Raw genomic sequence first — 25,869 nt, forward strand, 5'->3', positions numbered from 1 at the left:
ACATATTTTACGGTCTCTGATAAACCCTTCCGAAAGAGAGCTGCCAATGCACTATCATTCCATGTAGTAAGGACCGCCCACTTTCAGAATTTTTGACAGTATAACTCTGCAGAATCCTGACCCTGGTTTAATGCCAACAGGGTTCTCTCAGCTTGATCAACAGCATTAGATTCATCATACAACAAACCCAAGGCTTGAAAAAATGCATCCACATTAGTCAGAATAGGATTTTCAGGTGTCAGAGAAAAGGCCCAATCCTGGGGATCGCCGCGCAGCAAGCAGATGACAATTTTAACCTGCTGCGCAGAGCTCCCCGATGAGTTAGGCTTCAAGGCAAGAAATAATTTACAATTATTCTTAAAATTCAGAAATTTAGACCGATCCCCAGAAAACACATCAGGAGCAGGGATCTTAGGTTCAGCAGCATGTGACTGAATGAGGTAGGTGGAAATTCCCTGCACTTCAGCAGTAAGTTGCTCCACACGATCAGACAATTGCTTAATCTCCATTAGGGAAAAAAAATCCTCCTACGGCCCCAGAGAAAAAGAGGAAAAAATATATATATAAAAAAATTCTGACACTTTTTTTTTTTAAACAACTTTTTCCTGCTTTTGAGTACCCTAGAATCTGCGGTAGGGCTGGTGATTCTGTTATGAATGGGTCACCGAGGAGGAAAAAAAAACCAAAACATGCTAAGCCCAGAAAAACCAGAGAGGTTGGTAACGATGCAGATTGCAGATCCCTGATCTTACCACAACAACTAGCAGCAGCCATGGAGCGTGCCTACGATGAACCTAGACGCCTCGTCATGGCCGGAAAGCCTAAAGCAAGAAAAGGGCAAAACTAACTGCCCCAGAGCAGACCCCAAAGGAATAGACAGCCCCCCCACATGTATTGACGGTGAAACAAGATGAAAACACAAACACAGGTAGGAAAATAGGCTGAGCAAATGATGGCCCAAACTAACTAGAAAGGAGAGGAAAGGAAAGACACTCTGAAATCTGCCCAAAACCCTACATAATAATGTCCAACACTTCTGATAACAAAATTAACCCTGAAGTCACTAGACTTCTCCCACTATATCAGCACTCTGAAATATTCTGAGACAGAGCAAAAAGAGGCCAATCTAATAAGGGACAAAAAGCAAATTGGCAAATACAGATAAATAAGAGTGGAAATTCAGCACAGCCCAAGCCGGGGCTGACTGAACACACAAAAAGCTGAATAGAACAACTAAATCAAGTGTGAACATTAACAGAGAAACTTAGCTTGAGCTGACTGGAACAGAGCTGAGAACCAAGACCTGACAAGCAGAAGGAATCACCAGCACCAGAGTAGGGCGTCGGCTGTCTTAAATCCAATCTGAGATCCTGAGGTCCAATCGTCATCCTCATTATCTGGTGGCAGATCTCTACTGATTAAATCAGCCTCACTACCTCCTGTTACCACCAGAGGGAGCCCTACTGGTAGAACAGAAAATGAACTCCCAACAGATGGGGGTTATTTAATGTGTGGGGAGATTTGGAGTGAGGATGGGGGAATTTAATGTGTGTGGAGGGATTTGGAGTGGGGAAGGGGGGATTTAATGTGTGTGGGGATTTGGGATGGGGATGGGGGGTACTTAATGTGTGAGGAGATTTGGAGTAGGGATGGGGGTTATTTAATATGTGGGGAGATTTGGAGTGAGGATGGGGAGATTTAATATGTGGGGAGATTTGGAGTGAGGATGGGGAGATTTAATGTGTGTGGAGGGATTTGGAGTGGGATGAGGGGATTTAATGTGTGTGTGTGTGATTTGGAGTGGGGATGGGGGATTTAATGTGTGTGGGGATTTGGAGTGGGGATGGGGGATTTAATGTGTGTGGGGATTTGGAGTGGAAATGGGGGATTTAATGTGTGTGGGAAGATTTGGCGTTGTGATGGGGATTCAATGTGTGGGGAGATTTGAGGACACAAAATGAGCAGCATGTATGTATGAGGGCATTATTGAGGAAACAGTATGGGGGATGGATGCAGACACAGTATGGTGAGTGGGGGATGGGTGCAGATAGTATGAGGAGGGAATGGGTGAATGTATGTGGACACAGTGTGACTATTTAATGTGTGTCGGGGATTTGGAGTGAGGATGGGGAGTTATTTAATGTGTGGGGAGATTTGGAGTAGCGATATTTAATGTGTGTGGGGGATTTGTAGTGCGGATGGGGGATTATTTAATGTGTGGGGAGATTTGGAGTAGGGATGGGGGCTATTTAATGTGTGGGGAGATTTGGAGTAGAGATTGGGGCTATTTAACGTGTGGGAAGATTTGGAGTGAAGATGGAGTACTTAATGTGTGGGGGAGATTTGGAGTGGAGATGGGTTATTTAATGTGTGGGGAGATTTGGAGTAGGGATGGGGGTTATTTAATGTGTGGGAAGATTTGGAGTGATGATGGGGAGATTTAATGTGTGTGGAGGGATTTGGAGTGGGGATGGGGGATTTAATGTGTGGGGGGATTTGGAGTGGAGATGGGGGGATTTAATGTGTGGGGGGATTTGGAGTGGAGATGGGGGGATTTAATGTGTGGGGGGATTTGGAGTGGAGATGAGGGGATTTAATGTGTGTGAGGAGATCTGGAGTGGGCATGGGGGGATTTAATGTGTGTAGGGGAGATCTGGAGTGGGGATGGGGGATTTAATGTGTGTGGGGGGATTTGAAGTGGGGATAGGGGGATTTAATGTGTGTGGGGGGATTTGGAGTAGGGATGGGGGATTTAATGTGTGGGGATTTGGACTGGGGATGGGGGATTTAATGTGTGTGGGGATTTGGAGTGGGGATGGGGGATTTAATGTGTGTAGGGGAGATCTGGAGTGGGGATGGGGGATTTAATGTGTGTTGGGTGATTTGGAGTGGGGATGGGGGATTTAATGTGTGTGGGGGGATTTGAAGTGGGGATAGGGGGATTTAATGTGTGTGGGGGATTTGGAGTAGGGATGGGGGATTTAATGTGTGGGGATTTGGACTGGGGATGGGGGATTTAATGTGTGTGGGGATTTGGACTGGGGATGGGGGATTTAATGTGTGTGGGGATTTGGAGTGGGGTTGGGGGATTTAATGTGTGTGGGGGGATTTGAAGTGGGGATGGGGGGATTTAATGTGTGTGTGGGTGATTTGGAGTGGGGATGGGGGATTTAATGTGTGTGGTGGGATTTGGAGTGGGGATGGGGGGATTTAATGTGTGTGTGGGGATTTGGAGTGGGGATGGAGATTTAATGTATGTGTGGGGATTTGGAGTGGGGATGGGGATTTAATGTGTGTGGGAATTTCGAGTGGGGATGGGGGATTTAACGTGTGGGGGGATTTGGAGTGGGGATGGGGGGATTTAATGTGTATGGTGGGATTTGAAGTGGGGATGGGGGATTTAATGTGTGTGGGGAGATTTGGAGTTGGGAAGGAGGGATTCAATGTGTGGGGAGATTTGAGGACATAAAATGAGTAGCATGTATGTATGAGGGCATGTATGAGGAAACAGTATCGGGGATGGGTGCAGACACAGTATGGTGAGTGGGGGGATGAGTGCAGATAGTATGGGGAGGGAACGGTGAATGTATGTGGACACAATATGCGTAGCGATGGGAAAAATGTATGTGGACACTGTATGGGGAGTGAGGGTGATGGGATGTGTGCAAATACAGTATGGGGAGTCAGGGGTATGTGCGAGCAGATAGTATAGAGAGTGAGGGGGTAAATATTTGAGGAGTCAGTATGGTGACCAGGGGGATGTGAGAGGAGACAGTATGAGGAGGGAGGGGAATAGCGTGAGGCGACAGTATGGGGGGAGAGAAGTGAGTGGGCATTATAATGACACTTCTATCTTTAAGGGCATCGTGTGGAGATTTGCTGCAGAAGACCGGAGAAGATGGAAGTCTGCAGAGATGGCTGCGGATGAGAAAACTCATCATGGGGTCTGGATAAGATGAAGAAAAGAAGGAGAACGACTCCAGAGACGATGTCATCTATAAGGTACCTGGATGTAAATATTATTTGTGAAACTAACTTATTCTAATTTTTTTTATTTATGTTGGGAGCATTAAATGGATTGTCCAGGTTTGTGCTGAGTCTGCAGTCATTCTATGTGACTACAGACTTCTGAATTCTCACAGTGCTCACTGATCGCTGTTAGGATTCTCTTGTGCCAGTGATTTACATACATGCGGTCACATTGAAGCGATGGCCGGGGGACCACCACAATGCAGGGAGACTACGGTACACAAGATGAGGTGCAAGAAACAAAGGGTTAATTTATTTACAGGCAAGGAATGCAGTGTTAGGAAAGTGTAAACGGGTATGCAATGACATGAAACAATTTACAAAAGTGATATTCTCTAGCTGGGCCGGCAAATGGCACTGTGCACCAACTATTACAGATCAGTGTATTCTTTCAAAAGGCAAAACAATACAATAAAGTACAGTATGCTGCTACTCTAACTATAGCCTAACTGGTCGCTGCTACTTCGGCCGCACAGCTACCGTGCTCTGTCTATTGCAGCCTATCCTAAGCTTTAAACATGTGCGCACATGGGGTTAACACTCACGGTAAAGTTGGTGTCTCAGTTCCTTCCTGGGGACCCCCTGCAGTTCTGCAAGATGATGCGACATCCCTGGCAGCTCTGTACAACGTGGTCTTGTCCTTGTGGGAAGATTCCAAGCCTGTACTTAGAAACGATGAACTCTTCATGGCTCCTCGCAGTAACACAGGAAAATCACCTTTGTTATCCCCAGAAGGGTATACACAATCCCACAAGTTCAGTCAGTTCTAATCTGCACGCTTTCCTCCTCACGTCAGTCTCCTGCAGACTCCCAGCTCCAAACACTCACTGGGAAAAACTGCTGTCCATAGCAATGTCAGCCCCTTACAACATGCTGACTAGACATGTGTGGCCTCACTCAATGAAAATGAATGGAGCGAGGCCGGGCACGTCTAGTTGGAATGTGGCCAGAAGTATATAAATCACATGCTGGTGCTGACATGACCGTGTACTCTTGCCACCGATAAGGGAGAATCCTAAAAGTTCTGCAGGGCATTCGTTTTGAGAATTCAGAAGCCTGCAATGTCAGGATTCAGCGCTGCAGGCTCCAGTAGTCATCAAATGGACACTTCACTCATATGCGATTTTCATACTTATAGTCCTGTGACAACGAGCTTCTCTTCCTGCTTCTCTCAGTTTTTCACTGAACATTAAGAGCATTAGGGAGAGCAGTTCGTCGGTACATGACTAATTGTGCAAATCACATTTGTGCTATGTGGGGGGCGAACCGAATTCATGCCCCGGGTGCCAGAAAGCCTAGATACACCTCTGGCTATAGCAGCTGACCAAGAGATGACAGTAAGATATTTTGACAATAAAACAGCATTTCCTCTTTAAGTGTTGAAATTGAAGAAGAGTTTTGTGTCCTAACCCGAACATTATATCATGAAAGGGGAAGAACACTTTCTTTGTCAGCTACAACAATCTGGAACACATGTAAAAAGCATATGTCACTAGGTTTTCGCTACCCCATTTGAGTGCATCTTGATGTAGGCACAGAGACCATGATTCCACTGATGTATCGCTTACTGAGCTGCTTGCTGCAGTTTTGATACACTTACTGTTTTCTCTGCTGCTGAACAACCAGTTCACTGAATGCTGAGCTCTGTTTAACCCCGCCCACACCAATGATTGGCAAGTTTCTGTGTACACTGTGCATAGGCAGAAAGCTGCCAATCAGAGGTGTTGGCAAGGTTACACAGAGCGCATGAATGAGAAAGACTATGTGGCAGCTGGTTTACTAGTCCTTTAGTGATAATCATCTCCTGATAAAACTGATTTTATCAAAAACACAGCAAGCAATATAGTAAGTGAAAAATTGCGGAAATCAGGGTCTCTGCTCCCAAATTATGCTGCTCACAGATGGAGCAGCAAAAACCTGATGAATGATTCTCTTTAGAATAGTAGTTCTTAATCAAACATCATTGTAAAAAAATCTTCAGAGATATGAAACTCATTAATGACGTTAGAGGTTGTTAATAGAGATGAGCGACTTTGCCTTTTTTCGGGTCGAGTTGGGTTTCGTGAAACCCGACTTTCTCAAAAGTCGAATCGAACTAAATTTGCCGATTAACGTGAAAAGTCGAAGGCCGACTGAAACACGAAACCCAATACAAGTCAATGGGGAAGAAAAGTCGGCAGTGAGTGGAGGACAGGAAACACACCTACAGTGCCCATTTTAATGCCAAAAACATCAATTCGTATTACTTAAGCTTGTCAGCCTTAATTTACTTTATAATAATAGTTAGGCATTGAAAACTGGGGGTTATTTGGCTAAAGTTGGGGGGGGCTAGGGCTGGCTCCAGATTTTCGTGGGCCCAGGGCCAAAGAGTGTCACTGGGCTCCTTTAACACATGCCACAATTCATGATCCTCTGATACGATAGGACAATGAAAAATACTTCACTTCTTACATCACATGACTGATATCCATTTTAAATTCTCCAATAGCTCCAAAAACGGACAGTATATTACTCCATACAGGATTATGGCCACCGCATAGTGCACCATACAGAGTAATGAGGCCCATATCTTTCTCCATACGGAATCATTGATCCCATATAATGTTTGATACAGTATATGATGAGCTCCACATAATGCTACAGTATATGTTGGTCCCCATGGATGAAGCTCCACTGTCTTATGGGCCCAAATAATGCTCCATATATAATGAGCCCAATTTCTAATGCTCCAGTGTATAATGGGCCCTGTAAATGCTCCAGTGTCTGATGTCCCCCATTTGGAAAGCTCCAGCATATGATGGGCCTCACAGATGATGCTCTAGTGTACGATTGGTCCAAATAATTCTCCATATATAATCTGCCCCATTTACAATGCTCTAGTATATGATGGACCCCATGGATGATGCTCCAGTGTCTTATGGGCCCAAATAATGCTCCATATATAATGAGCCCCATTTCTAATGCTCCAGTGTATAATGGGCCCTGTAAATGCTGCTCCATTGTCTGATGTCCACCTTTGGAATGCTCCAGTGTATGGTGGGCCCTATATGTCATTCTCCAGAGTATAGTGCTCCCCAAAAATTGCTCCCAACCTTTAAAACAATTAAATAAGTCTCCTCGCTTGGGAATCCCTGTTCTCTGGACTCCTCGTTGTCCCCATCTTCCATCTCTCTGCACTTGGACTGTTTAGGCAGAGGGCGTATAGACGTGATGTCATCGCGCTCTCTGACCAGAATGTCACTGTCAGGAAACACGGAAGACGTCACAGCGGTGGAGCAGGGAGAGGTATTTCAACTTTACAAGTGCTGTGATCCTGAGCAAGCAGGGGGGCCCACTCATTGGCGACGGCACTGGACCAGGGCCCCTCATAGTACGGCGGTGTGTCTGACGGCGGGTGTGGGTGGGGGTGGCGGTGGGCCCTCCCACCGGCAGAGACACTTTTGCGTACTATGAGGGGCCCTGTGCCAGTGCCGTCGCCCATGAGTATGCCCCCCCACCTGCTCAAGGAACCTGCACTTTCATCTGCACCTTCCTCTTTGTCACCGTGTAAGGTGGTGTAGTATGCAGGAAGGGGAACCTGAGTTTCATCAGGGTCAGATTCTGGCTGTGCATAGTGCGAGGGGAATGTAGTGGTCTGGGTCAATGTACCAGCAGAATCATCTAGCAGTGGCTGGGCATCAGTGCACTTGTGGCACCCCCAGGAGTAGGGTCGCCACAGTGGCAGTACCTACCTCCTAGGGAGTGTGATGTCATGCTTGGGAGCAACGAAGGATCTCTCTAGCAGTTAAACCAACACACAACACAGTTCCCACTCCAGGCCAGCAGGGAGAGCTCTGAACCTGACTGCTGAGGAGCTGCTCTCTGTGGTTGGGAGGAGAGAAGTTAGGGCAGTCTGTGAAGGGAAGGGGAAGTGTGTGGACTGTAGAAGGGGAGCTGGAGGATGTGCAGAGTTAAGACTAACTTCTAGCTGGAGCGCATGGTCCGGATTCCGGTCTCCGAGTTTGTAGGGACACTGACGGTCCTGCAGCAGAAACCGGAGGAAGTAGCAGCTGTAAATGCTCTGTTCCCAACTAAGGCTCGGAGGCCCCAGCAGCGACTTGTATGAGCCAGAAGGAAAAGGCTACGGCTGCCTGCCATACGAGAAAGTTTCGAAAGAGAGTCAACAGGGGGAATTTCAGTGAACTCAATACTGCGAGTACATCAGATAAGCGCTAGAACGGAGGCCACACTACCTATCTGCAGAGAGAGAATTCCTAATTTGATTCCAGGCTGACCAACTCCTTCTCCATCTGTACTCTGGGACCTGGATGGCACTTACCAAGTACAGGTAAAGGAACTGCACAACTGCGTCTGTCATCTTTCTCCTGCACCTGGCGCACGTGTTATGAATGGGTCACCGAGGAGAAAAAAAGCAACACACGCTAAGTCTCAGAAAACCAGAGAGGTTGGTAACTATGCAGATTGCAGATCCCTGATCTTAACTCACAACTAGCAGCAGTCGTGGAGCGTGCCTACGATGGTCCTGGACACCTCGTCACAACCGAAGAGCTAAATAAGCCTAAAGTAAGAAAAGAGGAAAACTAACTCCCCCAGAGCAGACCCCAAAGGAAAGATAGCCCCCCACATGTATTGACGGTGAAGCAAGATGAAAACACAAACAAAGGCAGAAAAATAGGCTGAGCAAACGATGGGGCCAAACTAACTTTTAAGGACAGGAAAGGAAAGATACTGTCTGCAATCTGCCAAAAAACCCTACCCAAAATAATGTCCAACACTTCTGATAACAAAATTAACCCTGAAGTCACTAGACTTCTCCCACTATATCAGCACTCTGAAATATTCTGAGACAGAGCAAAAAAGAGGCCAATCTAATAAAGGACAAAAAGGCAAACTGGCAAATACAGATAAATAAGAGTGGAAGTTCAGCACAGCCCAGCCGGGCTGGCTGACCACAAAAAAACTGAGTTGACCAACAAGAGCAAGTGTAAACATTAGCAAAAACAAACTTAACTTGAGAAGACTGGAGCAGAGCTGAAGTCCAAGACCTGAGAAGCAGACTGAATCACCAGCAACTGGATAGGGCGTCGGCTGTCTTATATCCAGTCTGATACTCCAGAGATCCTATCATTATCCTTCTCGTCAGGTGGCAGACCATTACCAATTAAACCAACCTCACTACCTCCTGTCACCACCAGAGGGAGAACGGAAGGAGAACTCCCAGCTGGTGGAGCAGAAAATGAGCTCATAACACGCACGGCTCTGCTACACCCTGCACTGCACACCATCCACCAACTCTTTCGTCTGCCCTGTGACTATGGCCCTACCTGTGCAGGGCTTCTACCTCTTAGCTGCACCACAACATCTGTCCCAGAGAAGCAACACTGCAGCGCTGGTCAATCTGATCAGAAACCACAGGTGGCATCACGTATCATTCACCTATAAACGTTATTCACCCCTTTGCATGGACGCCCAGGGCCACGGACCTGGTCACCACCACCGTGACACATCCCTCTGAGACACCGGCCCGGTACTGATTAACCCCACTGCCCTGGCTGGCCACCCACACTCCATGTGAAGTGTGGCCTGCTGCATCATTCACTTTTGGTGGGGTGAAGGACACAAGGAAAGAGGTTCTTCCTGACCAGGAGCCTCCACTGACGACTCAGTGCTTTTATTTTTTGAAACTTCAAAAGAGGAGGCAATAGAGCTGGAGGCTGTGTCAGCAATGTAAGCCAAAACTTGTTCCTGAAGCTCTGGCTTTAAAAGCGGTTTACCTACTCCCAGAAAAGGGAGCCTTCGAGGCCTTGTGGAGCCAGACAATGATGCAGGCTCAACACCTCCTGCCTTAGGTGATATTGTGCTTTTGCCACTACCAGCAGATGCACCACCACCGCCACCATCCGTACCAGCTGGCAAACTCCGCCCACTTCCAAGGCCTCTTTCACCATTCTTCCTCATTTTTGGGAAAATGTACCCAAAATACCACAAGCTATATGGTACTGTAAAACAAGGTACAAGGTGTGTATAGTATTGGGGAGAAGTTGAATCTCCCTAGAGATTTTAGGAGGCTGAACTATTATCTCAGGCCCACAATAGATTACACCTCAATTTACAAGGCTGAAATAGGCAGGTGTATGACAAGGTACAAGGTGTATATAGTATTGCGGAGAATTGGAAGCGCCCTAGAGCTTTTAGGAGGCTGAACTATTATCTCAGGCCCACTGTAGATTACACCTCAATTTAACAGGCTGAAATAGGCAGGTGTATGACAAGGTACAAGGTGTATATAGTATTGGGGAGAATTACACCTCAATTTAACAGGCTGAAATAGGCATGAATTGTCCAAATTATGTGCTAACCATTTCCATTTTTTTCTTGTTATCTAGAGCAGTAATGCCATTCATATTTCATATTCCTTCCTTCAGCGGTCACATGGTACCGCTCATTAAACTCATGAATATGACCGCTGAAGGCAGGAAGGGAAATCGCGGAGAAGCTGGGGCCTGCAGAGACCTTGCCAGGACGGGTAAGTATAGCGATACTCACCTGTCCGGGGTCCATCGCTGCTTGCTGCTGTCTAGCACGTGATCTGTCAGTGACGTTCAGACAGCAGAGGGCATGGTGACATGGTTAGTGCGCGCCGCGCCCCCTGCAGTCTGAACGTCACTGACAGATGATGTGCCAGACAGCAGCAAGCAGCGATGGACTGGGGGACAGGTGAATATCTCAGCTGCCAGCAGTGACACCGGCACCTGACACCCAGCGATGGAGAGTTGAGTATGTCTTTTTTTTATTTTTAAATGCAGCAGTGGCAGCACATGGGGGCCTAATCTATGGAGCATCTTATGGGGGCAGCATATAGGGGCATAATCTATGGCGCATCTTATGGGGGCAGCATATAGGGGCACAATCTATGGAGCATCTTATGGGGGCAGCATATGGGGACATAATCTATGGAGCATCTTATGGGGGCAGCATATAGGGGCATAATCTATGAAGCGTCTTATGGGGGCAGCATATTGGGGCATAATCTATGGAGCATCTTATGGGGGCAGCATATGGGGGCATAATCTATGGAGCATCTTATGGGGCAGCATATGGGGCATAATCTATGGAGCATCTTATGGGGCAGCATATGGGGACATAATCTATGGAGCATCTTATGGGGGCAGCATATGGGGACATAATCTATGGAGCATCTTATGGGGGCAGCATATGGGGCCTATTCTATGGAGCATCTTATGGGGCCTATTCTATGGAACATTTCATGGGGCAGCAAATGGGGCATAATCTATGGAACATCTTATGGGGCCATAACCTTTATGGAGCATTATATGGGGCATATTATTCTATGGAGCATCTTATGGGGCCATTATTAATCTTTGTGCAGCATTATATTGGGGTGTATTTTGTATGGAGCATCTTATGGGGCCATCATGAACTGTATGGAGCATTATGTGGGGCTCCTGATTCAATATGGATATTCAAAAACATTTAACCTACTGATGTCTCAATTAATTTTACTTTTATTGGTATCTATTTTTATTTTTTAAATTTACCAGTAGCTGCTGCATTTTCCACCCTAGGCTTATACTTGAGTCAATAAGTTTTCCCATTTTTTGTGGCAAAATTAAGGGGGTCGGCTTATACTCGAGTATATACGGTAGTTCATATTTACATGCTTTAACACTACAGGGTGCAACTTTATTTGTTTGCTTTGAATTTATGACAGTATTCAGTCTTTTTTGGGTAGAAATCTATTAGCACAGCACATCTGGGAATTGGCAATCGCTGCCCACTCTTCCTTGTAGTAGAGCTCCAAATCTGTGATATTGCGAGGGCATCTCCTTTTGGCAAAACATAGCTGGGATTGTTAGTAAGGTAAAGCTATTGTCTCTCCACCCTAACCCATAGGCCAGACATATGAAAAATACGGGAGAATTGTCACATGCAGTACAAAACCAGTAATTGCCAGAAATCCTTCCAACTCCTGTAATATTGCTGAAGGCTTCTTGGCCACCTACTGAACCACTCTTCTTGTCTTTCCATCAATTTTTGAATGACGTCCAGTTCTAGGTAATAAATAATAATATATAATAAATTTTATTTTTATAGCGCCGACATATTCCGCAGCACTTTACATTTCAGAGGGGATTTGTACAGACAATAGACATTACAGCATAACAATAATCACATACAGTAGATTATAACAAATACCAAGAGGAAAGAGGGCCCCGCTCGCAAGCTTACAGTCTATGAGGAAAGAGGTAGACACGAAAGGTGGGTGGTAACAGTTGCTCTGATTGTATGGACCAGCCATAATGTTAAGTGTGTAACAGTACAAACACAGAGGGCTAATGGATGCATAAAGCATGTGGGAACATGATGCGGGAAATCTGGTTATGGTAAAACTTTTGGCTGTGCCACACAGGGATAGATTAGGTTAATGTGTTGAGGCGATAGGCCAGTCTGAATAAATGCGTTTTCAGGGCACGCTTAAAATTGTGGGGATTGGGGACTAATCGTATTGACCTGGGAAGTGCATTCCAAAGAATTGGCGCGGCACGTGTAAAGTCTTGGAGACGGGAGTGGGAGGTTCTGACTATTGAGGATGCTAACCTCAGGTCATCAGCAGAACGGAGGGCGCAGGTAGGGTGGTATACTGAAACAAGGGAGGAGATGTAAGGTGGTGCTGAGCTATGGAGGGCTTTGTGGGTGAGGGTAATAAGTTTATACTGAATTCTGGAGTGGATGGGTAGCCAGTGTAAGGACTGGCACAAGGTAGAGGCATCGGTGTAATGATTGGTGAGGAATATGATCCTGGCTGCAGCATTCAAGACAGATTGGAGAGGGGAGAGTTTGGCAAGAGGGAGACCGATTAGAAGAGAGTTACAATAGTCGAGACGAGAATGAATAAGAGAAACAGTAAGAGTTTTTGCAGAGTCAAAAGTAAGAAAAGGTCAAATTCTAGAAATGTTTTTGAGGTGCAGATGACAAGAGCGAGCCAGTGATCGAATGTGGGGGGCAAAGGAGAGCTCGGAATCAAGTATGACCCCAAGACAGTGGGCCTGTTGCTGGGGAGTAATAGTGGAACCACACACAGGAATGGCAATGTTGGGTATACAGTAGGTACATTAGAAGAGGGAGGAAACACCAGGAGTTCAGTCTTTGACAGGTTCAGTTTCAGATATAGTGAGGACATAATATTAAACACAGCGTTTAGACAATCGCCGGTGTTTTCTAGAAAGGCTGGCGTGATGTCAGGAGAAGAAGTGTATAATTGGGTGTCATCAGCAAACAGATGGTACTGGGAACCAAATCTACTGATTGCTTGACAAATAGGGGCAGTGTACAAGGAGAAGAGGAGGGGGCCTAGAACCGATCCTTGAGGGACCCCAACAGTAAGGGGAAGGTGAGAGGAGGAGGAACCGGCAAAAGATACAGTAAAGGAGCGGTCGGAGAGATAGGAGGAGAACCATGAGAGAACGGTGTCCTTGAGGCCAATGGAACGGAGCATAGTGAGGAGGAGCTGTTGATCCACAGTGTCGAATGCTGCAGAGAGATCCAAGAGAATTAGCATGGAGTAATGACCATTTGATTTAACTGTTAGCAGATCATTAGAGACTTTAGTGAGGGCAGTTTCAGTGGAGTGTAAAGAGCTGAAACCGGATTGGAGAGGGTCGAGAAGAGAGTTTTCTGAGAGATAGCGGATAAGACGGGAGTGGACCAGGCGTTCCAGGAGTTTAGAGATGAAGGGAAGATTAGAGACAGGTCTATATTTAGCGGCACAGTTTTGGTCGAGGGATGTTTTTTTAAGTAGTGGATGTATGATGGCATGCTTAAATGAGGAGGGAAAAATACCAGAAGAGATGAGGTAATGAGGAGACAGTGACTTGGAAGTGAAAAACCCACAATAGGGCAAAACCCTAATATAGGAGCCAGGAAGTACTTGCCACTAGGCACCTGAGGGCATGTGCCTTGGGCAGTAGGTTGCATGGGGCGGCGCAAAGAGTCAATATCTTCATTTTAATTTGAGATGGGAGCGGGAAGGTGGTGGAGGTTGAAAAGGTGAGCACAGCATGAGCACACAATGAAGTAATGTATTTGGCAGCTTGCAGTCTGCATATGTGGGCGCAATGTCTATTTATGGGGGGTGCAATGTATGTATATGGGGGTGTAATCTGCATGTGGGGTGCGATGTTTGTAAATGGGGTTTAATTTGTGTATGGGGTGAAATCTGTATATAGGGGTTGCAGACTATTTTTCGTGGTGCAAGCTGTATATGGGGAATGCAATCTGTATATGGGGATGCAGGATGTATATGGGCGTGCATGGGTGCAGACAGTATATGGAGGTACATGGCATGCAGGCTGTATATGGGGTACATAGTGTACAGGTTCTATATCTGGAGTACATGCGGTGCAAGCTGCATATAGAGTGTACATAGGGGTGCAGGCTCTGTGTTGTGGGTACATGGGGTGCTGGCTGTGTGGCGGCTACATCGGGGTGCTGGCTATGTGGAGGGTAAATGAGGGTGCGATAGAGCGGAAGGTAAGGGCTCCTTAGTGGAATTGAAGATTCAGTAAGGGCACAGTAAGGAAGGCAGTAAACAAAATGAGGGACATTGTGTAGGCACTATATGAAGGGCGTACACTGTGAAGAGGGGAAACTATGAAGAGAGGGCATTGTGGGGAGGGTCACTGAAGATGGAGACAGTGTAGATATTATAGTTCATAACATAGGTACAGTGTGTAGGAGGGACAGTGTATAGGCCATAGTTGTTAAGGGGAGTGGTTTGATAGTTATTGTTCTTAAGAAAAGAGGATCGCAGCCATAGTTTATGGGGGGAAGGATTGTGATTATAGTATATACTGTGGAAGTGTGGAGGCAATATTTTATGGGAGAGAAGGCCATGTATAATAAGAGTGTTGGCAGCGGATTACTCACGATACTCTCCAAGTGTGTGACAACAGAGCTTCTTTTTTCAGCTACAGTCAGGAACAATATATGATAAGTTTAATAGATCAGGAATAAATTATGTGTCTCTATCTGTACAGCATCTACAGCAGGCTGCTTAATCTTTCATACACAGACACAGGAAAAACAGGAAATATAGTCACATGCTCTCTCTGTGTGAGCCTCTGGGAGTTTTTTTTGTTCTAACTTTATGAACAGCATACAAATTTAGCAACTAAACACTCATAGACAGGAATGGAGTTGTTGCACCAAACATATTCCAAAAAAGAGGGATAGTGTGGGTATATTTTTTTGCAAGAAGCACAATGAGGGGCTATTATTTATTCAGGGGGCCAGGGTAGGGCTTATTTAGGGCACAGCCAGGACAGCTATGCTTATTCAGGCAGCATTATAATGACACTTTTATTTTTAATGGTACTGTGTTGGCATAGTTCCCAAGCGTTCCGTTTCCCGCGGGACAGTCCCATTTTTTACACCCCCTCCCGCGTCCCGCCCGGGACACTATTTTTCCCGCATTACACTGAGCCGACACCCCCCCATGCACCGACCGCAGCCTGCAATAATGTGGCTGGGCTGTGTGTTTCGTGCGCATGGGACCTGTGAGAGGGGAGAAGTCAGGGGTCACATGATCAGGGGCCTCCGAGTCCGACTCCATGTCTGTCTGCAGTGCACTCTGCAGGACTCTGCTGTGCTGATGGTTGTCATGGTGCTGGATGAGGTAAAGTTTCTGTGTGGGGTCAGGAGGGTTTTACAGGGTGGATGTAGCAGAGCCATTTGTGTTCGAGGTGTACGGAGCACAGCCGTGTGTGTACGAGGTGTATGGAGCGAAGCTGTGTGTGTACAAGGTGTACGGAGCAGAGCTGCGTGTGTACGAGGTGTGTGGAGCGGAGCCGCGTGTGTACGAGGTGTACGGAGCGAAGCCAAGTGTGTGCGAGGCATGCAAAGTGGGTTTTTCCCACAGACACAGGAGTACACGGCGGAGCACCGAGGAGCACTTTAAAACTCGCACATGACATTCCACCGGAAGTGATGTACTGGAAGCTGACCGGAAATTAGGTAATTTCATGAGGAGATTGTGACGGAACCAGGAATGCTTCAGATCCATCAATCCTCCTCCGACAGCATGATCACCTTGCAATCAGGGATGCCGGCCATGTGAGCGGATCATGATATGTCCTGCATTGGGAGGCTCAAGTGGGCATTACAATAAGAGCCGGGCTGCTATAGTATCTTTATAAAATCTTTCTTTCTCTCTCTGTTTCTTTCTTTCTCTGTTCTTTCTCATTCTCTGTTCTGTCTTTCCCTCTATTTTTCTTTTTCTCTCTCTGTTCTTTCTTTCTCTCTCTAATTTCTTTTTTTCTTTCTTTCTCTCTTTCTGTTCTTTCTTTCTCTCTCTGTTCTTTCTTTCCCCTCTTTCTTTCTTTCTTTTTCTTTCTTTCCTCTCTTTCTTTCTTCTTTCTTTATTTCTTTCTTTCTCTCTGTTCTTTCTTTCTTTACTTCTTTCTTTCTCTCTCTCTGTTCTTTCTCTGTCTCTCTCTGTTCTTTCTTTCCCCTCTTTCTTTTTTCTCTGTTCTTTCTTTCATTTTTTTCTTTCTTTCTTTCTCTTTTTTTCTCTCTTTCTCTGTTCTTTCTTCCCCTCTTTCTTTCTCTCTATCGCTCTGTTCTTTCTTTCCCCTCTTTCTTTTTCTCTCTGTTCTTTTTTTCTGTCCCCTCTTTCTTTCTCTCTGTGTTCTTTCTTTCTCTTTCTTTCTTTTTCTCTGTTCTTTCTTTATTTCCACTCTTTATTTTTCTCTGTTCTTTCTTTCCCCTTTCTTTCTCTCTCTGTTTTTTTCCCCTCTTTCTTTCTCTCTCTCTCTGTTCTTTCCCCTCTTTCTCTCTTTTCTTTCTTCTTTCTCTCTCTGTTCTTTCTCTCTCTGTTCTTTTCTCTCTCGCTCTCCTTTCTTTCTTTCGTTCTCTCTTTTTTCTTTTTTCTCTCTCTCTGTTTTCTCTCTTTATTTTCCTTAGTACCAGTCAGTGTGCCCACAGTACCAATCACTGTGCCCATAATGCCAGCCACTATGCCCCCAGTACCAGTCAGTGTGATCAGCAGTGCTAAATGGGTGCAGTTGGGCGTGGACGTGGGTGTGACTAGTCACGAAATGGGTGTGGTTGGGGCGTGGCCTAAAATTTGCGGCGGCGCGCTGCCTTTGTCCCTCTTTCACTTGTTAAAAAGTTGGGAGGTATGGTGTTGGCATGTGCTGCAGAAGACAGGAGAAAAGAGACATCTTCAGAGACAAGCTGTGGCATCAGGAGCAGATGAAGAAGAAAAGGATGTGAGCAAGTGTGGAGAAACGGGGTCAGTGGGTGCACTCGTCTGCTTGCCCGACTGTCTTTAGCAAGACTGCATAGACCAGGGCTCATACCACTGAATGCCAGCTTTATCTCCCTGTGGGAAATACATTACACAGACACACACAGGGTTAGGGTAAAACAGTGTGGCAATACTTTATTGAACCACAACACCCAATAGCAAACAGAACAATCCCAGCAATTATTCCAAGATGGTACATCTTACAGGGTCTCATCCTTCCTCTGACTCGCTGGGATAATGCTAAATGTTATGTCTGAGTTCCACGCAGAGAGGAGATAACGACAAGTGTAGGGAGATAACCGAGAGCAGTCCTGTGTTCTTTCAGCTGGGTCCGATGTACCCTCAGCTGAGATCCTGAAGCGTCACACCAACCAGAAGAAAAGTCTCTTTTATACCCAAGGCATGTGATCTATTTTTAGATTTACCCAGTGTTCTTAAGTCCACCATCACATCTTTTCCCTATCTACTTTAGACGTCAACAAAGTGGTTCCAGAATACAATACACAATTAGCATATCAACAAACATCAACAGTCAAAGATAAACGCACACAATGGTATATGATATATCAGGTTGCAAGTCATTCTTTTTTGCAAAAATATGGTTGTCTGGGAAATTAAGATAAAATCTGGTTTCTTCACAGCAAGTACAATCGGACAAGATGTCAGCTATAAGGTACATGGATCTAAAGGTACTGTCACACTTAGCGATGTACCGGCGATCCCGACCAGCGATATGACGCGGTCAGGATCGCTGGTACATCGCTAAGTGGTCGCTAGTGAGCTGCCACACAGGCAGATCTCACCAGCGACATCGCAGGGGTCGGGGGTCGCTACTTACCTGTCACACTAGGCGATCCTGACGTCCTCCCGCCCGCGTCCATGCTCGTCGCTCGTCTCCACAGGAAGACCAGCAGGAAGCTGACGACAAGAAACGGTCCAGGACGTTCTCGCGCGATAAGCGATAACCAGCGGGGGAGCGGTCGGAGGTAAGTATCAGACATAGCGATATCGCTAGCAATATCGCTATAACGTCACAAAAAACAGTGACGTTATAGCGATATTGCTAGCAATATCACTTAGTGTGACAGGCCCTTAATGGTGGATTTACACTGGTAAAACACGGCTCTTAGATAACTGCTGACTGGTTATATGGCAGTCATTTAATAGCCTGCTTAGGCTGACTGCACTTTCATGTGAACAAACTTATTGTTAATATTATCATTCTGATCACATAGAATGGCATTGTTCTCGGCACTTCATGTTTACACAGGATAATCTGCTGCCCAGGACAATTATATATAAGCAAACTGTCAATTAGACTTGTTTGTTCATTTCTAAAAGAGATTTTTTTGAGTCTCATAGAAATAGAGAGACAGATTTGTTTGGTTGACATTTAGGATGCTGAATAATTCAGCAAGTCTGTAGGTAACATGGTATGTCAGAGAGAGTAAAACAGGACACCTAAAAGTACTAGATGAGGAAATTAGTATCACTACTTTTTCAATTACATGTATTGCAAATAGGTAATGCAATAGGTAGTGCAAGAAAAGTTTTTGGGGAGTGCCACTTTATCAATGAATTTCTTGTGTTCTTGCTTAGACATTATTGTAAACTAACATGCAAATTCTTTCTCCATTTTTAAGCAAAATGGACTTGACGAGAATTCTTACAAAGGTGCAGGAGAAGATAGCAGATAAAGTGTATAAAGTAAATAAAAAAGGACAATTTCTAAATGTGAAACAGATGCCAACCTATCAATCTACATTGCGTAAAATACTGATTTTACCAATCCCATCCAATGGACTACAAGCAAGCTGATGACCTCATTCATAGTGAACAGTTTACAGTGTAATATTCCTTTAATCTTGTAATATATTCTTTTAATCTTGTAATTTAATGAGTAAACTAAACTTTTTTTAATTTAATTATTGATCATCTTGTGCAAACTTATGAATCTTTTTGATATAATCCATTACCATAATTTGTATTTTTTCTCTCCTAAGCGCCACACTGAAAGTACTAATTTATCTGCCATGTTCATGCTTTTTAGAAACTGCTTTCATCTGCTGGGCTAGCAAGAATTTGTAGTCAGAACCTACAAACACTCTCACTATCTAAGCATTGGGGAGGGACAATGAGAAGTTCACATAGGGAGGATCAGTGAAAACAGTGACTTAGCAGGATTTCTTGTCAGTCCAATGGCTGAAACCAGCTTTTAAAAAGAACGAAGTCGGGGGTCATGGCTATGTAAGCAGGTTGCAGGATGCAGTGACGCAAGAAAGGCAGAGCAAGGGTTAACAATTTAATTGAAGAGTAAAGATACTCCTCGCAGGGAGATAAACAGTTAAATTGCAAATGATAGAGGAATAGACAACAACTATGTGATAGCAGTCCACTCAATAAACTTATCGTGTTCGAGGCTTCCTCAGCGGCGGATGATCTCATGAGGGTTGAAGCCTCAAACACGGCCAATGCAAACTCCTCAGAGGAGATTCCACAACTCACGGTATATTTTCGGGCGGCAACGGGTGGTCTCCATTTTTACCCGTTGAGCCACTAGTCCATAAATGTGTGTAGCCAATGTCAAGGGAGCTGCGTACAGTCTATTGTCGAGGGAGATCTGCGGTGTACTGTCCAGCAAAAAGGGCCACAACGAACAGTCTTAACGAACTCAGCTTAACGGAGCCCACGGCCTTTCCTGTGTTGCTGGTCTCAACGACGTGCTCATGTGAAGCCGCCTGCAGTACGTTGCGGTGCTACTTCACACCAAGCGGAGCATGCTGCGCACACATCTGCTCTGTCACCGCCAGCTGAAAACTGCCCGTCGCTTTGTGCACTTTCCGTTTTGCCACGCCCCCTGATTCCAGGTCACAAGGTTTGTCCAGTTCCCTATTCTTTCCCCCGGACAACCTGGGACACAGCCTCGACAGTTCCGGACCCGTCACAGTACAGGTGCCCGCAGCCCAGTCTTCCTTACAGCTATGCTCTGGAGCTGAGTGGACGTGCGTGGGCAGAGCTTCCCTCATCTTGCTAAATATCCTGCAAAAAACAGTTTCTTGGGGGGCCAAACCTCTATTATATATTTATGAAGGTGAAAGTCAGGGGCTGAGCTGCCTTGGACTACAATCGTTGCCTGAGATCTCCCATAGAGTGGCCAGAAAAATCCTGGGGTGCTGCAAGCAAAGAAGGAGATGGCGGACATTTTAGCATCCAGTGATAGTATGAGGTGGCGAGGAGTGAGAACCTGCGACGGGCCCAGCCATCTGCTACTTACTCGTGATGCCATTTCCTTGCTTGGCTTGGGTGCTTCTCGGGACTTCTAGTTCTGCGATACAGCTGTGGAAGGGGTGGTGAGTCCTTTCCTTCCAGGGGATGGAGGAAAGCAAGGAGACATAATGCATCCCTTACATGCCAGAGATCGTTCAAGTCTACGGGGGCCTCAAAGTGGAGCCCCAACAGGATCCCATTTTTCAGCCTTAGCACAGGAGGAGGAAGAGGACGGATCTCCTGAAATGGCGCCTTCTGCACAAAACCCCCCTGTGGTGGGAAGTCTTCCCATGGGAAAAGAATGGTCTCTTGGTGGTGTGCCCTTGGGGAAATCCCCCTTATTGCTTAATGCTTTAAATGCAGTAAATAAGTGTTCCATGTACTGACAGGCAAAATAGGTGACTTTCAGGAATCTATTTCCATAGTCCGGCTGATAAAAAAAGTGGCGTAACGCATTTCAACAGTTTAGTGTCGAGTTCGTTAATTGGAGGATGCACTACCCCCCATTCGTAGAGACATTCTGAGTCATACACAGGCAGTGGCAGCATTAATAATCAAAACAAATTATTTAGAAGATCGACAAAGACGTAATTTGGAAAAAGGAGGGGACCTTGACAGCTTTTTTGAAAAATGGTTAATAGATACTTTTGGCAAAGAGGCCCTTACTCCCTGTTTGTGGTGTAAAGGGCTCATAGGGTCCCTACAAGACTTGGGCTGGTGGGTAGACAATTAAGGCATGTATTGATCAAAATCCTTCATTATAAAGACTGGGACACTATACTAAGGAAAGCACAGGAAAAGCGGGACATTAAGGGGGTTTTACACATAGCGATATCACTAGCAATATCGCTAAAGCGTCACCGATTTTCTGACGCAGCAGCGATATTGCTAGCGATATCGCTATGTGTGATACTTACCTCCGACCGGCTCCCCCGCTGTCTGTCGCTGATCGCGTGAGATCGGCCAGGTCCATTTCTCGTCGGGCACTTCCTGCTGGCGCCGACGAGCGACGTGTGGACGTAGGCGGGAGGACGTCAGCATCGCTGCATGTGAAATGTAAGTAACGACCGCTGCTGCGTCGGTACATTGCTAGTGAGATCTGCCTATTTGGCAGCTCACTAGCGACCATTTAGCGATGCACCAGCGATCCTGACCGGGTCGTATCATGGTCGGATCGCTGGTGCATCGCAAAGGATCTCATTATTGGCGGGCAAAGGATCTCATTATTCCCAGACTTCTATGTGGAAGTTCACCACAAACATTCCATGGTTTTGGACATTAAAAGAAAAATGAGAGCACTGGACATACAATACTCCATGATTTACCCTAGTAAACTGAGAGTGGTGGGACTTGGTTCAACTACATTCTTCAATTCTTTCAAGAATGCCCTTGGGTGGACCCCCATGAACGCCAGATCTGGGAGGAGGCGAGGGCAGAGAAGACTTGAGCCAACCTGGCCCATCAACATCATGTGGTTTCTTTTAGTAATAGTTCGGGCTGTGCTCTGACACTCATCAGATTAACATGCTATTTGTTGTAGTATATATAGCAGGAGAGCATAGCGGATGGTTATGTGCGCTCTTGTGCCCCTTAGACAAAAGGGTAGGATTAGACAATGTTGGGCATGGGGATGGTTTGGTGATGGATTAAGGGGGTAGGTTTTCCTGGTGTGCTAATGTTTTAGTTTTTGGCTAACCTTAAGAAAGTGTATCCTGATATACGTTGTTCTATTAACCCCTTCACGACATTAGCTGTACATGTCCTGTCCCTCCCTTTGATGTGGGCTTCAGCGCTGAGCCCACATCTTTCCCAGCACATGTCAGCTGTTTTGAACAGCAGACATGTGCCCGCAAAAGCCGCGGGTAGAATCTCGCAGGAAGCGCGCCACTAATCCCACCCATCGGTGACCCCGTCACATAATCGTGGGTCACCAATGGGTCGACATGACATCCAGAGGTCTCCAGCATGTTTAATCATAGAATCATAGAATCGTAGAGTTGTAAGGGACCTCCTGGGCCATCTGGTCCAACCCCCTGCTCAAAAGCAGGATTCGCTAAATCATCCCAGACAGATGTCTGTCCAGCCAGCTGTTTGAAGATTTCTATTGAGGGAGAACTCACCACCTCTCGTGGCAGCATGTTCTAATCATTGATCACTCTAACTGTCAAAAAGTTTTTTCTAATATCTAATCTGTGTCTCCTCCCATTCAGTTTTATCTCATTGCTTTTAGTCTTTCCTTGTGCAAATGAGAATAAAGATGATCCTTCTACAATGTGACAGCCCTTGAGATATTTGAAGACAGCTATTAAGTCTCCTCTCAGTCTTCTCTTCTGCAAGCTAAACATTCCCAAATCCTGTAACCTTTGCTCATAAGACAGGGTTTGCAGACCGGTCACCGTTCTGGTCGCTCTTTTCTGAACTTGCTCCAGTTTGTTGATGTCTTTTTTAAAATGAGGTGCCCAAAACTGGACACAGTATTCCAGATGAGGTCTGACCGAAGAGGAGTAGAGGGCAATAATGACTTCACGTGATCTAGACTGTATGCTTCTGTTAATACATCCTAGAATTGCATTTGCCTTTTTTGCTGCTGCATCACACTGTTGACTCATATTCAGTCTGTGATCTATTAGTATACCCAAGTCTTTTTCACATGTGCTGTTGCTTAGCCCTATTCCTCCCATTCTGTATATGCTTTTTTCCTTTTTATTGCCTAGATGTAGTACTTTGCATTTTTCCCTGTTAAAATCCATTCTGTTAGTTGCTGCCCACTGCTCCAGTTTATTTAAATCTTTTTGAATCCTCTCTCTCTCTTCTCTAGTATTAGCTGTCACTCCTAGCTTTGTGTCATCAGCAAATTTAATCAGTTTACCCTCAATTCCTTCATCTAAATCATTAATAAAGATGTTGAACAATACAGGGCCCAGGACAGAGCCCTGTGGTACCCCACTTGAGACATTCTTCCAACTGGATGTGCAGCCATTTACGACCACTCTTTGGGTCCGATCACTAAGCCAGTTATGAATCCACCTAACAGTTGCCTTGTCCATTCCATACTTAGCCATTTTTTCAATAAGGATTGTGTGAGATACTTTGTCAAATGCTTCGCTGAAGTCAAGATATACTATATCTACAGCATTTCCCTGATCCACCCAATCAGTGATTCTGTCATAGAAGGAAATTAAGATAGTCTGACATGACTTATTAGTTACAGCCAGATTGTTATAGCCAGATTGCTATGAGCACCGCCCGGTGGTTGGCGCTCATAGCAAGTGAGCATTTCAGCTACATATGCGATCTGATCATCGCCTGTGTGTAGCAGAGACGATCGGACAACTGCAGCTTCTAGTCTCCTATGGAGACTATTGAAGCATGCAAAAATAAAAAAGTTTTTAAAAATATTAAAGTAAATTAAAAAATATAAAAGTTCAAATCATCCCCCATTCACCACATTCAAAATAAAACAATTAAATTAAATAAAATATACACATATTTGGTATCGCCGCATTCAGAATCACCCAATCTATCAAGCTATAAAATAATTAATCTGATCAGTAAAAGTCAAAACGCCAGAATTACTTTTTCTGATCGTCGCAGCAATGCATTAAAATGCAATAAAGGGCGATCAAAAGATTGTATCCACACCAAAATGGTATAATTAAAAACATCAGCTTGGCACATAAAAAATAAGCCCTCACCCAGCCCCAGATCAGGAAAATTAGAGACGCTACAGTCTCGGAAATAATGTCATTTTTTTTTTTTTTCTTAGAAACTTTGGATTTTTTGTAACCATTTAATTAAAAAACAACCTATACAAGTTTAGTGTCGACAAACTCATAATGACCTGGAGAATCATAGTGGCAGGTCAGTTTTAGCATTTGGTTAACATAGTTAAAAAAAAATCTAAAAAAAAAACAGTTGTGTGGAATTGCACTTTTTTTGCAATTTCACCGCACTTGCAATTTTTTTTCCCAATTTTGAGTACACAGCATGTTAAACCAATGGTGTTGTTCTAAAATACAACTCATCCCGCAAGAAACAAGCCCTCACATGGCCATATTGACAGAAAAATAAATAAAAAGTAGTAGAATAAAAGTTATGGCTCTGGGAAGAAGGGGAGCGAAAAACAGAAACGAAAAAGGGCCCGGGGTGAAGGGGTTAATGTTATTTACATATCCATGTTGGGTTATTAAAGAATGGGTCTAGTGGTTAAGCTTGTCTCAGGGGTTTGAGAGATGTCTCTAAAGGGCACGCAGTTTTGTAATATTTTAGGAATGCCAACCTTGCAATCATAGGTCTGCAAGAGAAACATTTAACTAATCCCATCAACTTGGTACATAGGTCCTAGTTGGGTTATAGCCTACATTCTGTATACTCTAGTTACTCCAAAGGAGTTAGGGTACCGTTACACCTAGCGACTCACCAGCGATCCCGACCAGCGATATGATGCGGTCAGGATCGCTGGTGAATCGCTGGGTGGTCGCTAGTGAGCTGCCACTCAGGCAGATCTCACCAGCGACATCGCAGGGGACGGGGATCGCTACTTACCTGTCAGACGAGGCGAGCCTGCGTCCTCCCGCCCGGCTCCACGCGTCGCTCGTCCTCACAGCAGGAAGCGCCGCAGGAAGTGGACGACGAGGAATGGTCCAGCAGCTTCTCACGCGATCAGCGATTACCAGCGGGGGAGCCGGTCGGAGGTAAGTATCACATGCAGCGATATCGCTAGCAATATCGCTGTAACGTCACAAAATCGGTGACTTTACAGCGATATTGCTAGCGATATCGCAGTGTGTAACGGGGGCTTTAGCCTTCTTATACATAAGAAGATCCCTTTCAAATCTATTGACTCCTTATGGCATGATGGGGGCAGGTTTGTTAGGGTTCGTTGTACTATATTTCATTTTGAATGTATCATGTAGTAGGATACGTTCCCCCTCCAAACTCAAAAATCTCACTCAAAAAAATACTAGAGAAATTTTCTAGTAAGCCAGATATTCCTTTAATAATTATTTGAAACTTTAATAATACCTACAATCCTTTTTAAGATAAAAATCCAGGGGTAGTGAGGACAAATTTCCTCTCTTTTGCCACCTAATTTGCGACCTGCATCTGATAACTAGAGGGAGAGATCTCCCTCTTTTAGGGTTTTTCATGTGCCTCTTTGACATGTCAAGCTCTTTCAAGAATTGACTTAATTCTCTTCTCACACCTTTTCTGTCCAATATAGAATACTCTCTCAGGTCCTTATC

The 25,869-nt window shown here is 45.2% G+C and overlaps 1 protein-coding gene across 3 annotated transcripts in view; it reads left to right on the forward strand.

The window, feature by feature from the left end:
* Positions 1 to 25,869, forward strand: part of LOC141054238 (caspase-8-like) — a 221,199-nt gene that overhangs the window by 163,499 nt on the left and 31,831 nt on the right. For 2 of the 3 annotated variants that reach the window (XM_073551483.1, XM_073551484.1), the window contains one exon: positions 19,000 to 19,281. The exons of the other annotated variant lie outside the window; for it this stretch is intronic. In XM_073551483.1, the coding sequence (XP_073407584.1) occupies positions 19,000 to 19,174 (175 nt within the window). In that variant the 3' untranslated portion in view covers positions 19,175 to 19,281. Of the gene's footprint in view, positions 1 to 18,999; positions 19,282 to 25,869 lie in introns of those variants that run through there. 3 annotated transcript variants of the gene reach the window in all.

Source organism: Dendrobates tinctorius, unplaced genomic scaffold (assembly GCF_039654945.1).
Source record: "Dendrobates tinctorius isolate UK_male_01 unplaced genomic scaffold, ASM3965494v1 ptg000177l, whole genome shotgun sequence".
Taxonomy (NCBI): Eukaryota; Metazoa; Chordata; class Amphibia; order Anura; family Dendrobatidae; genus Dendrobates; species Dendrobates tinctorius.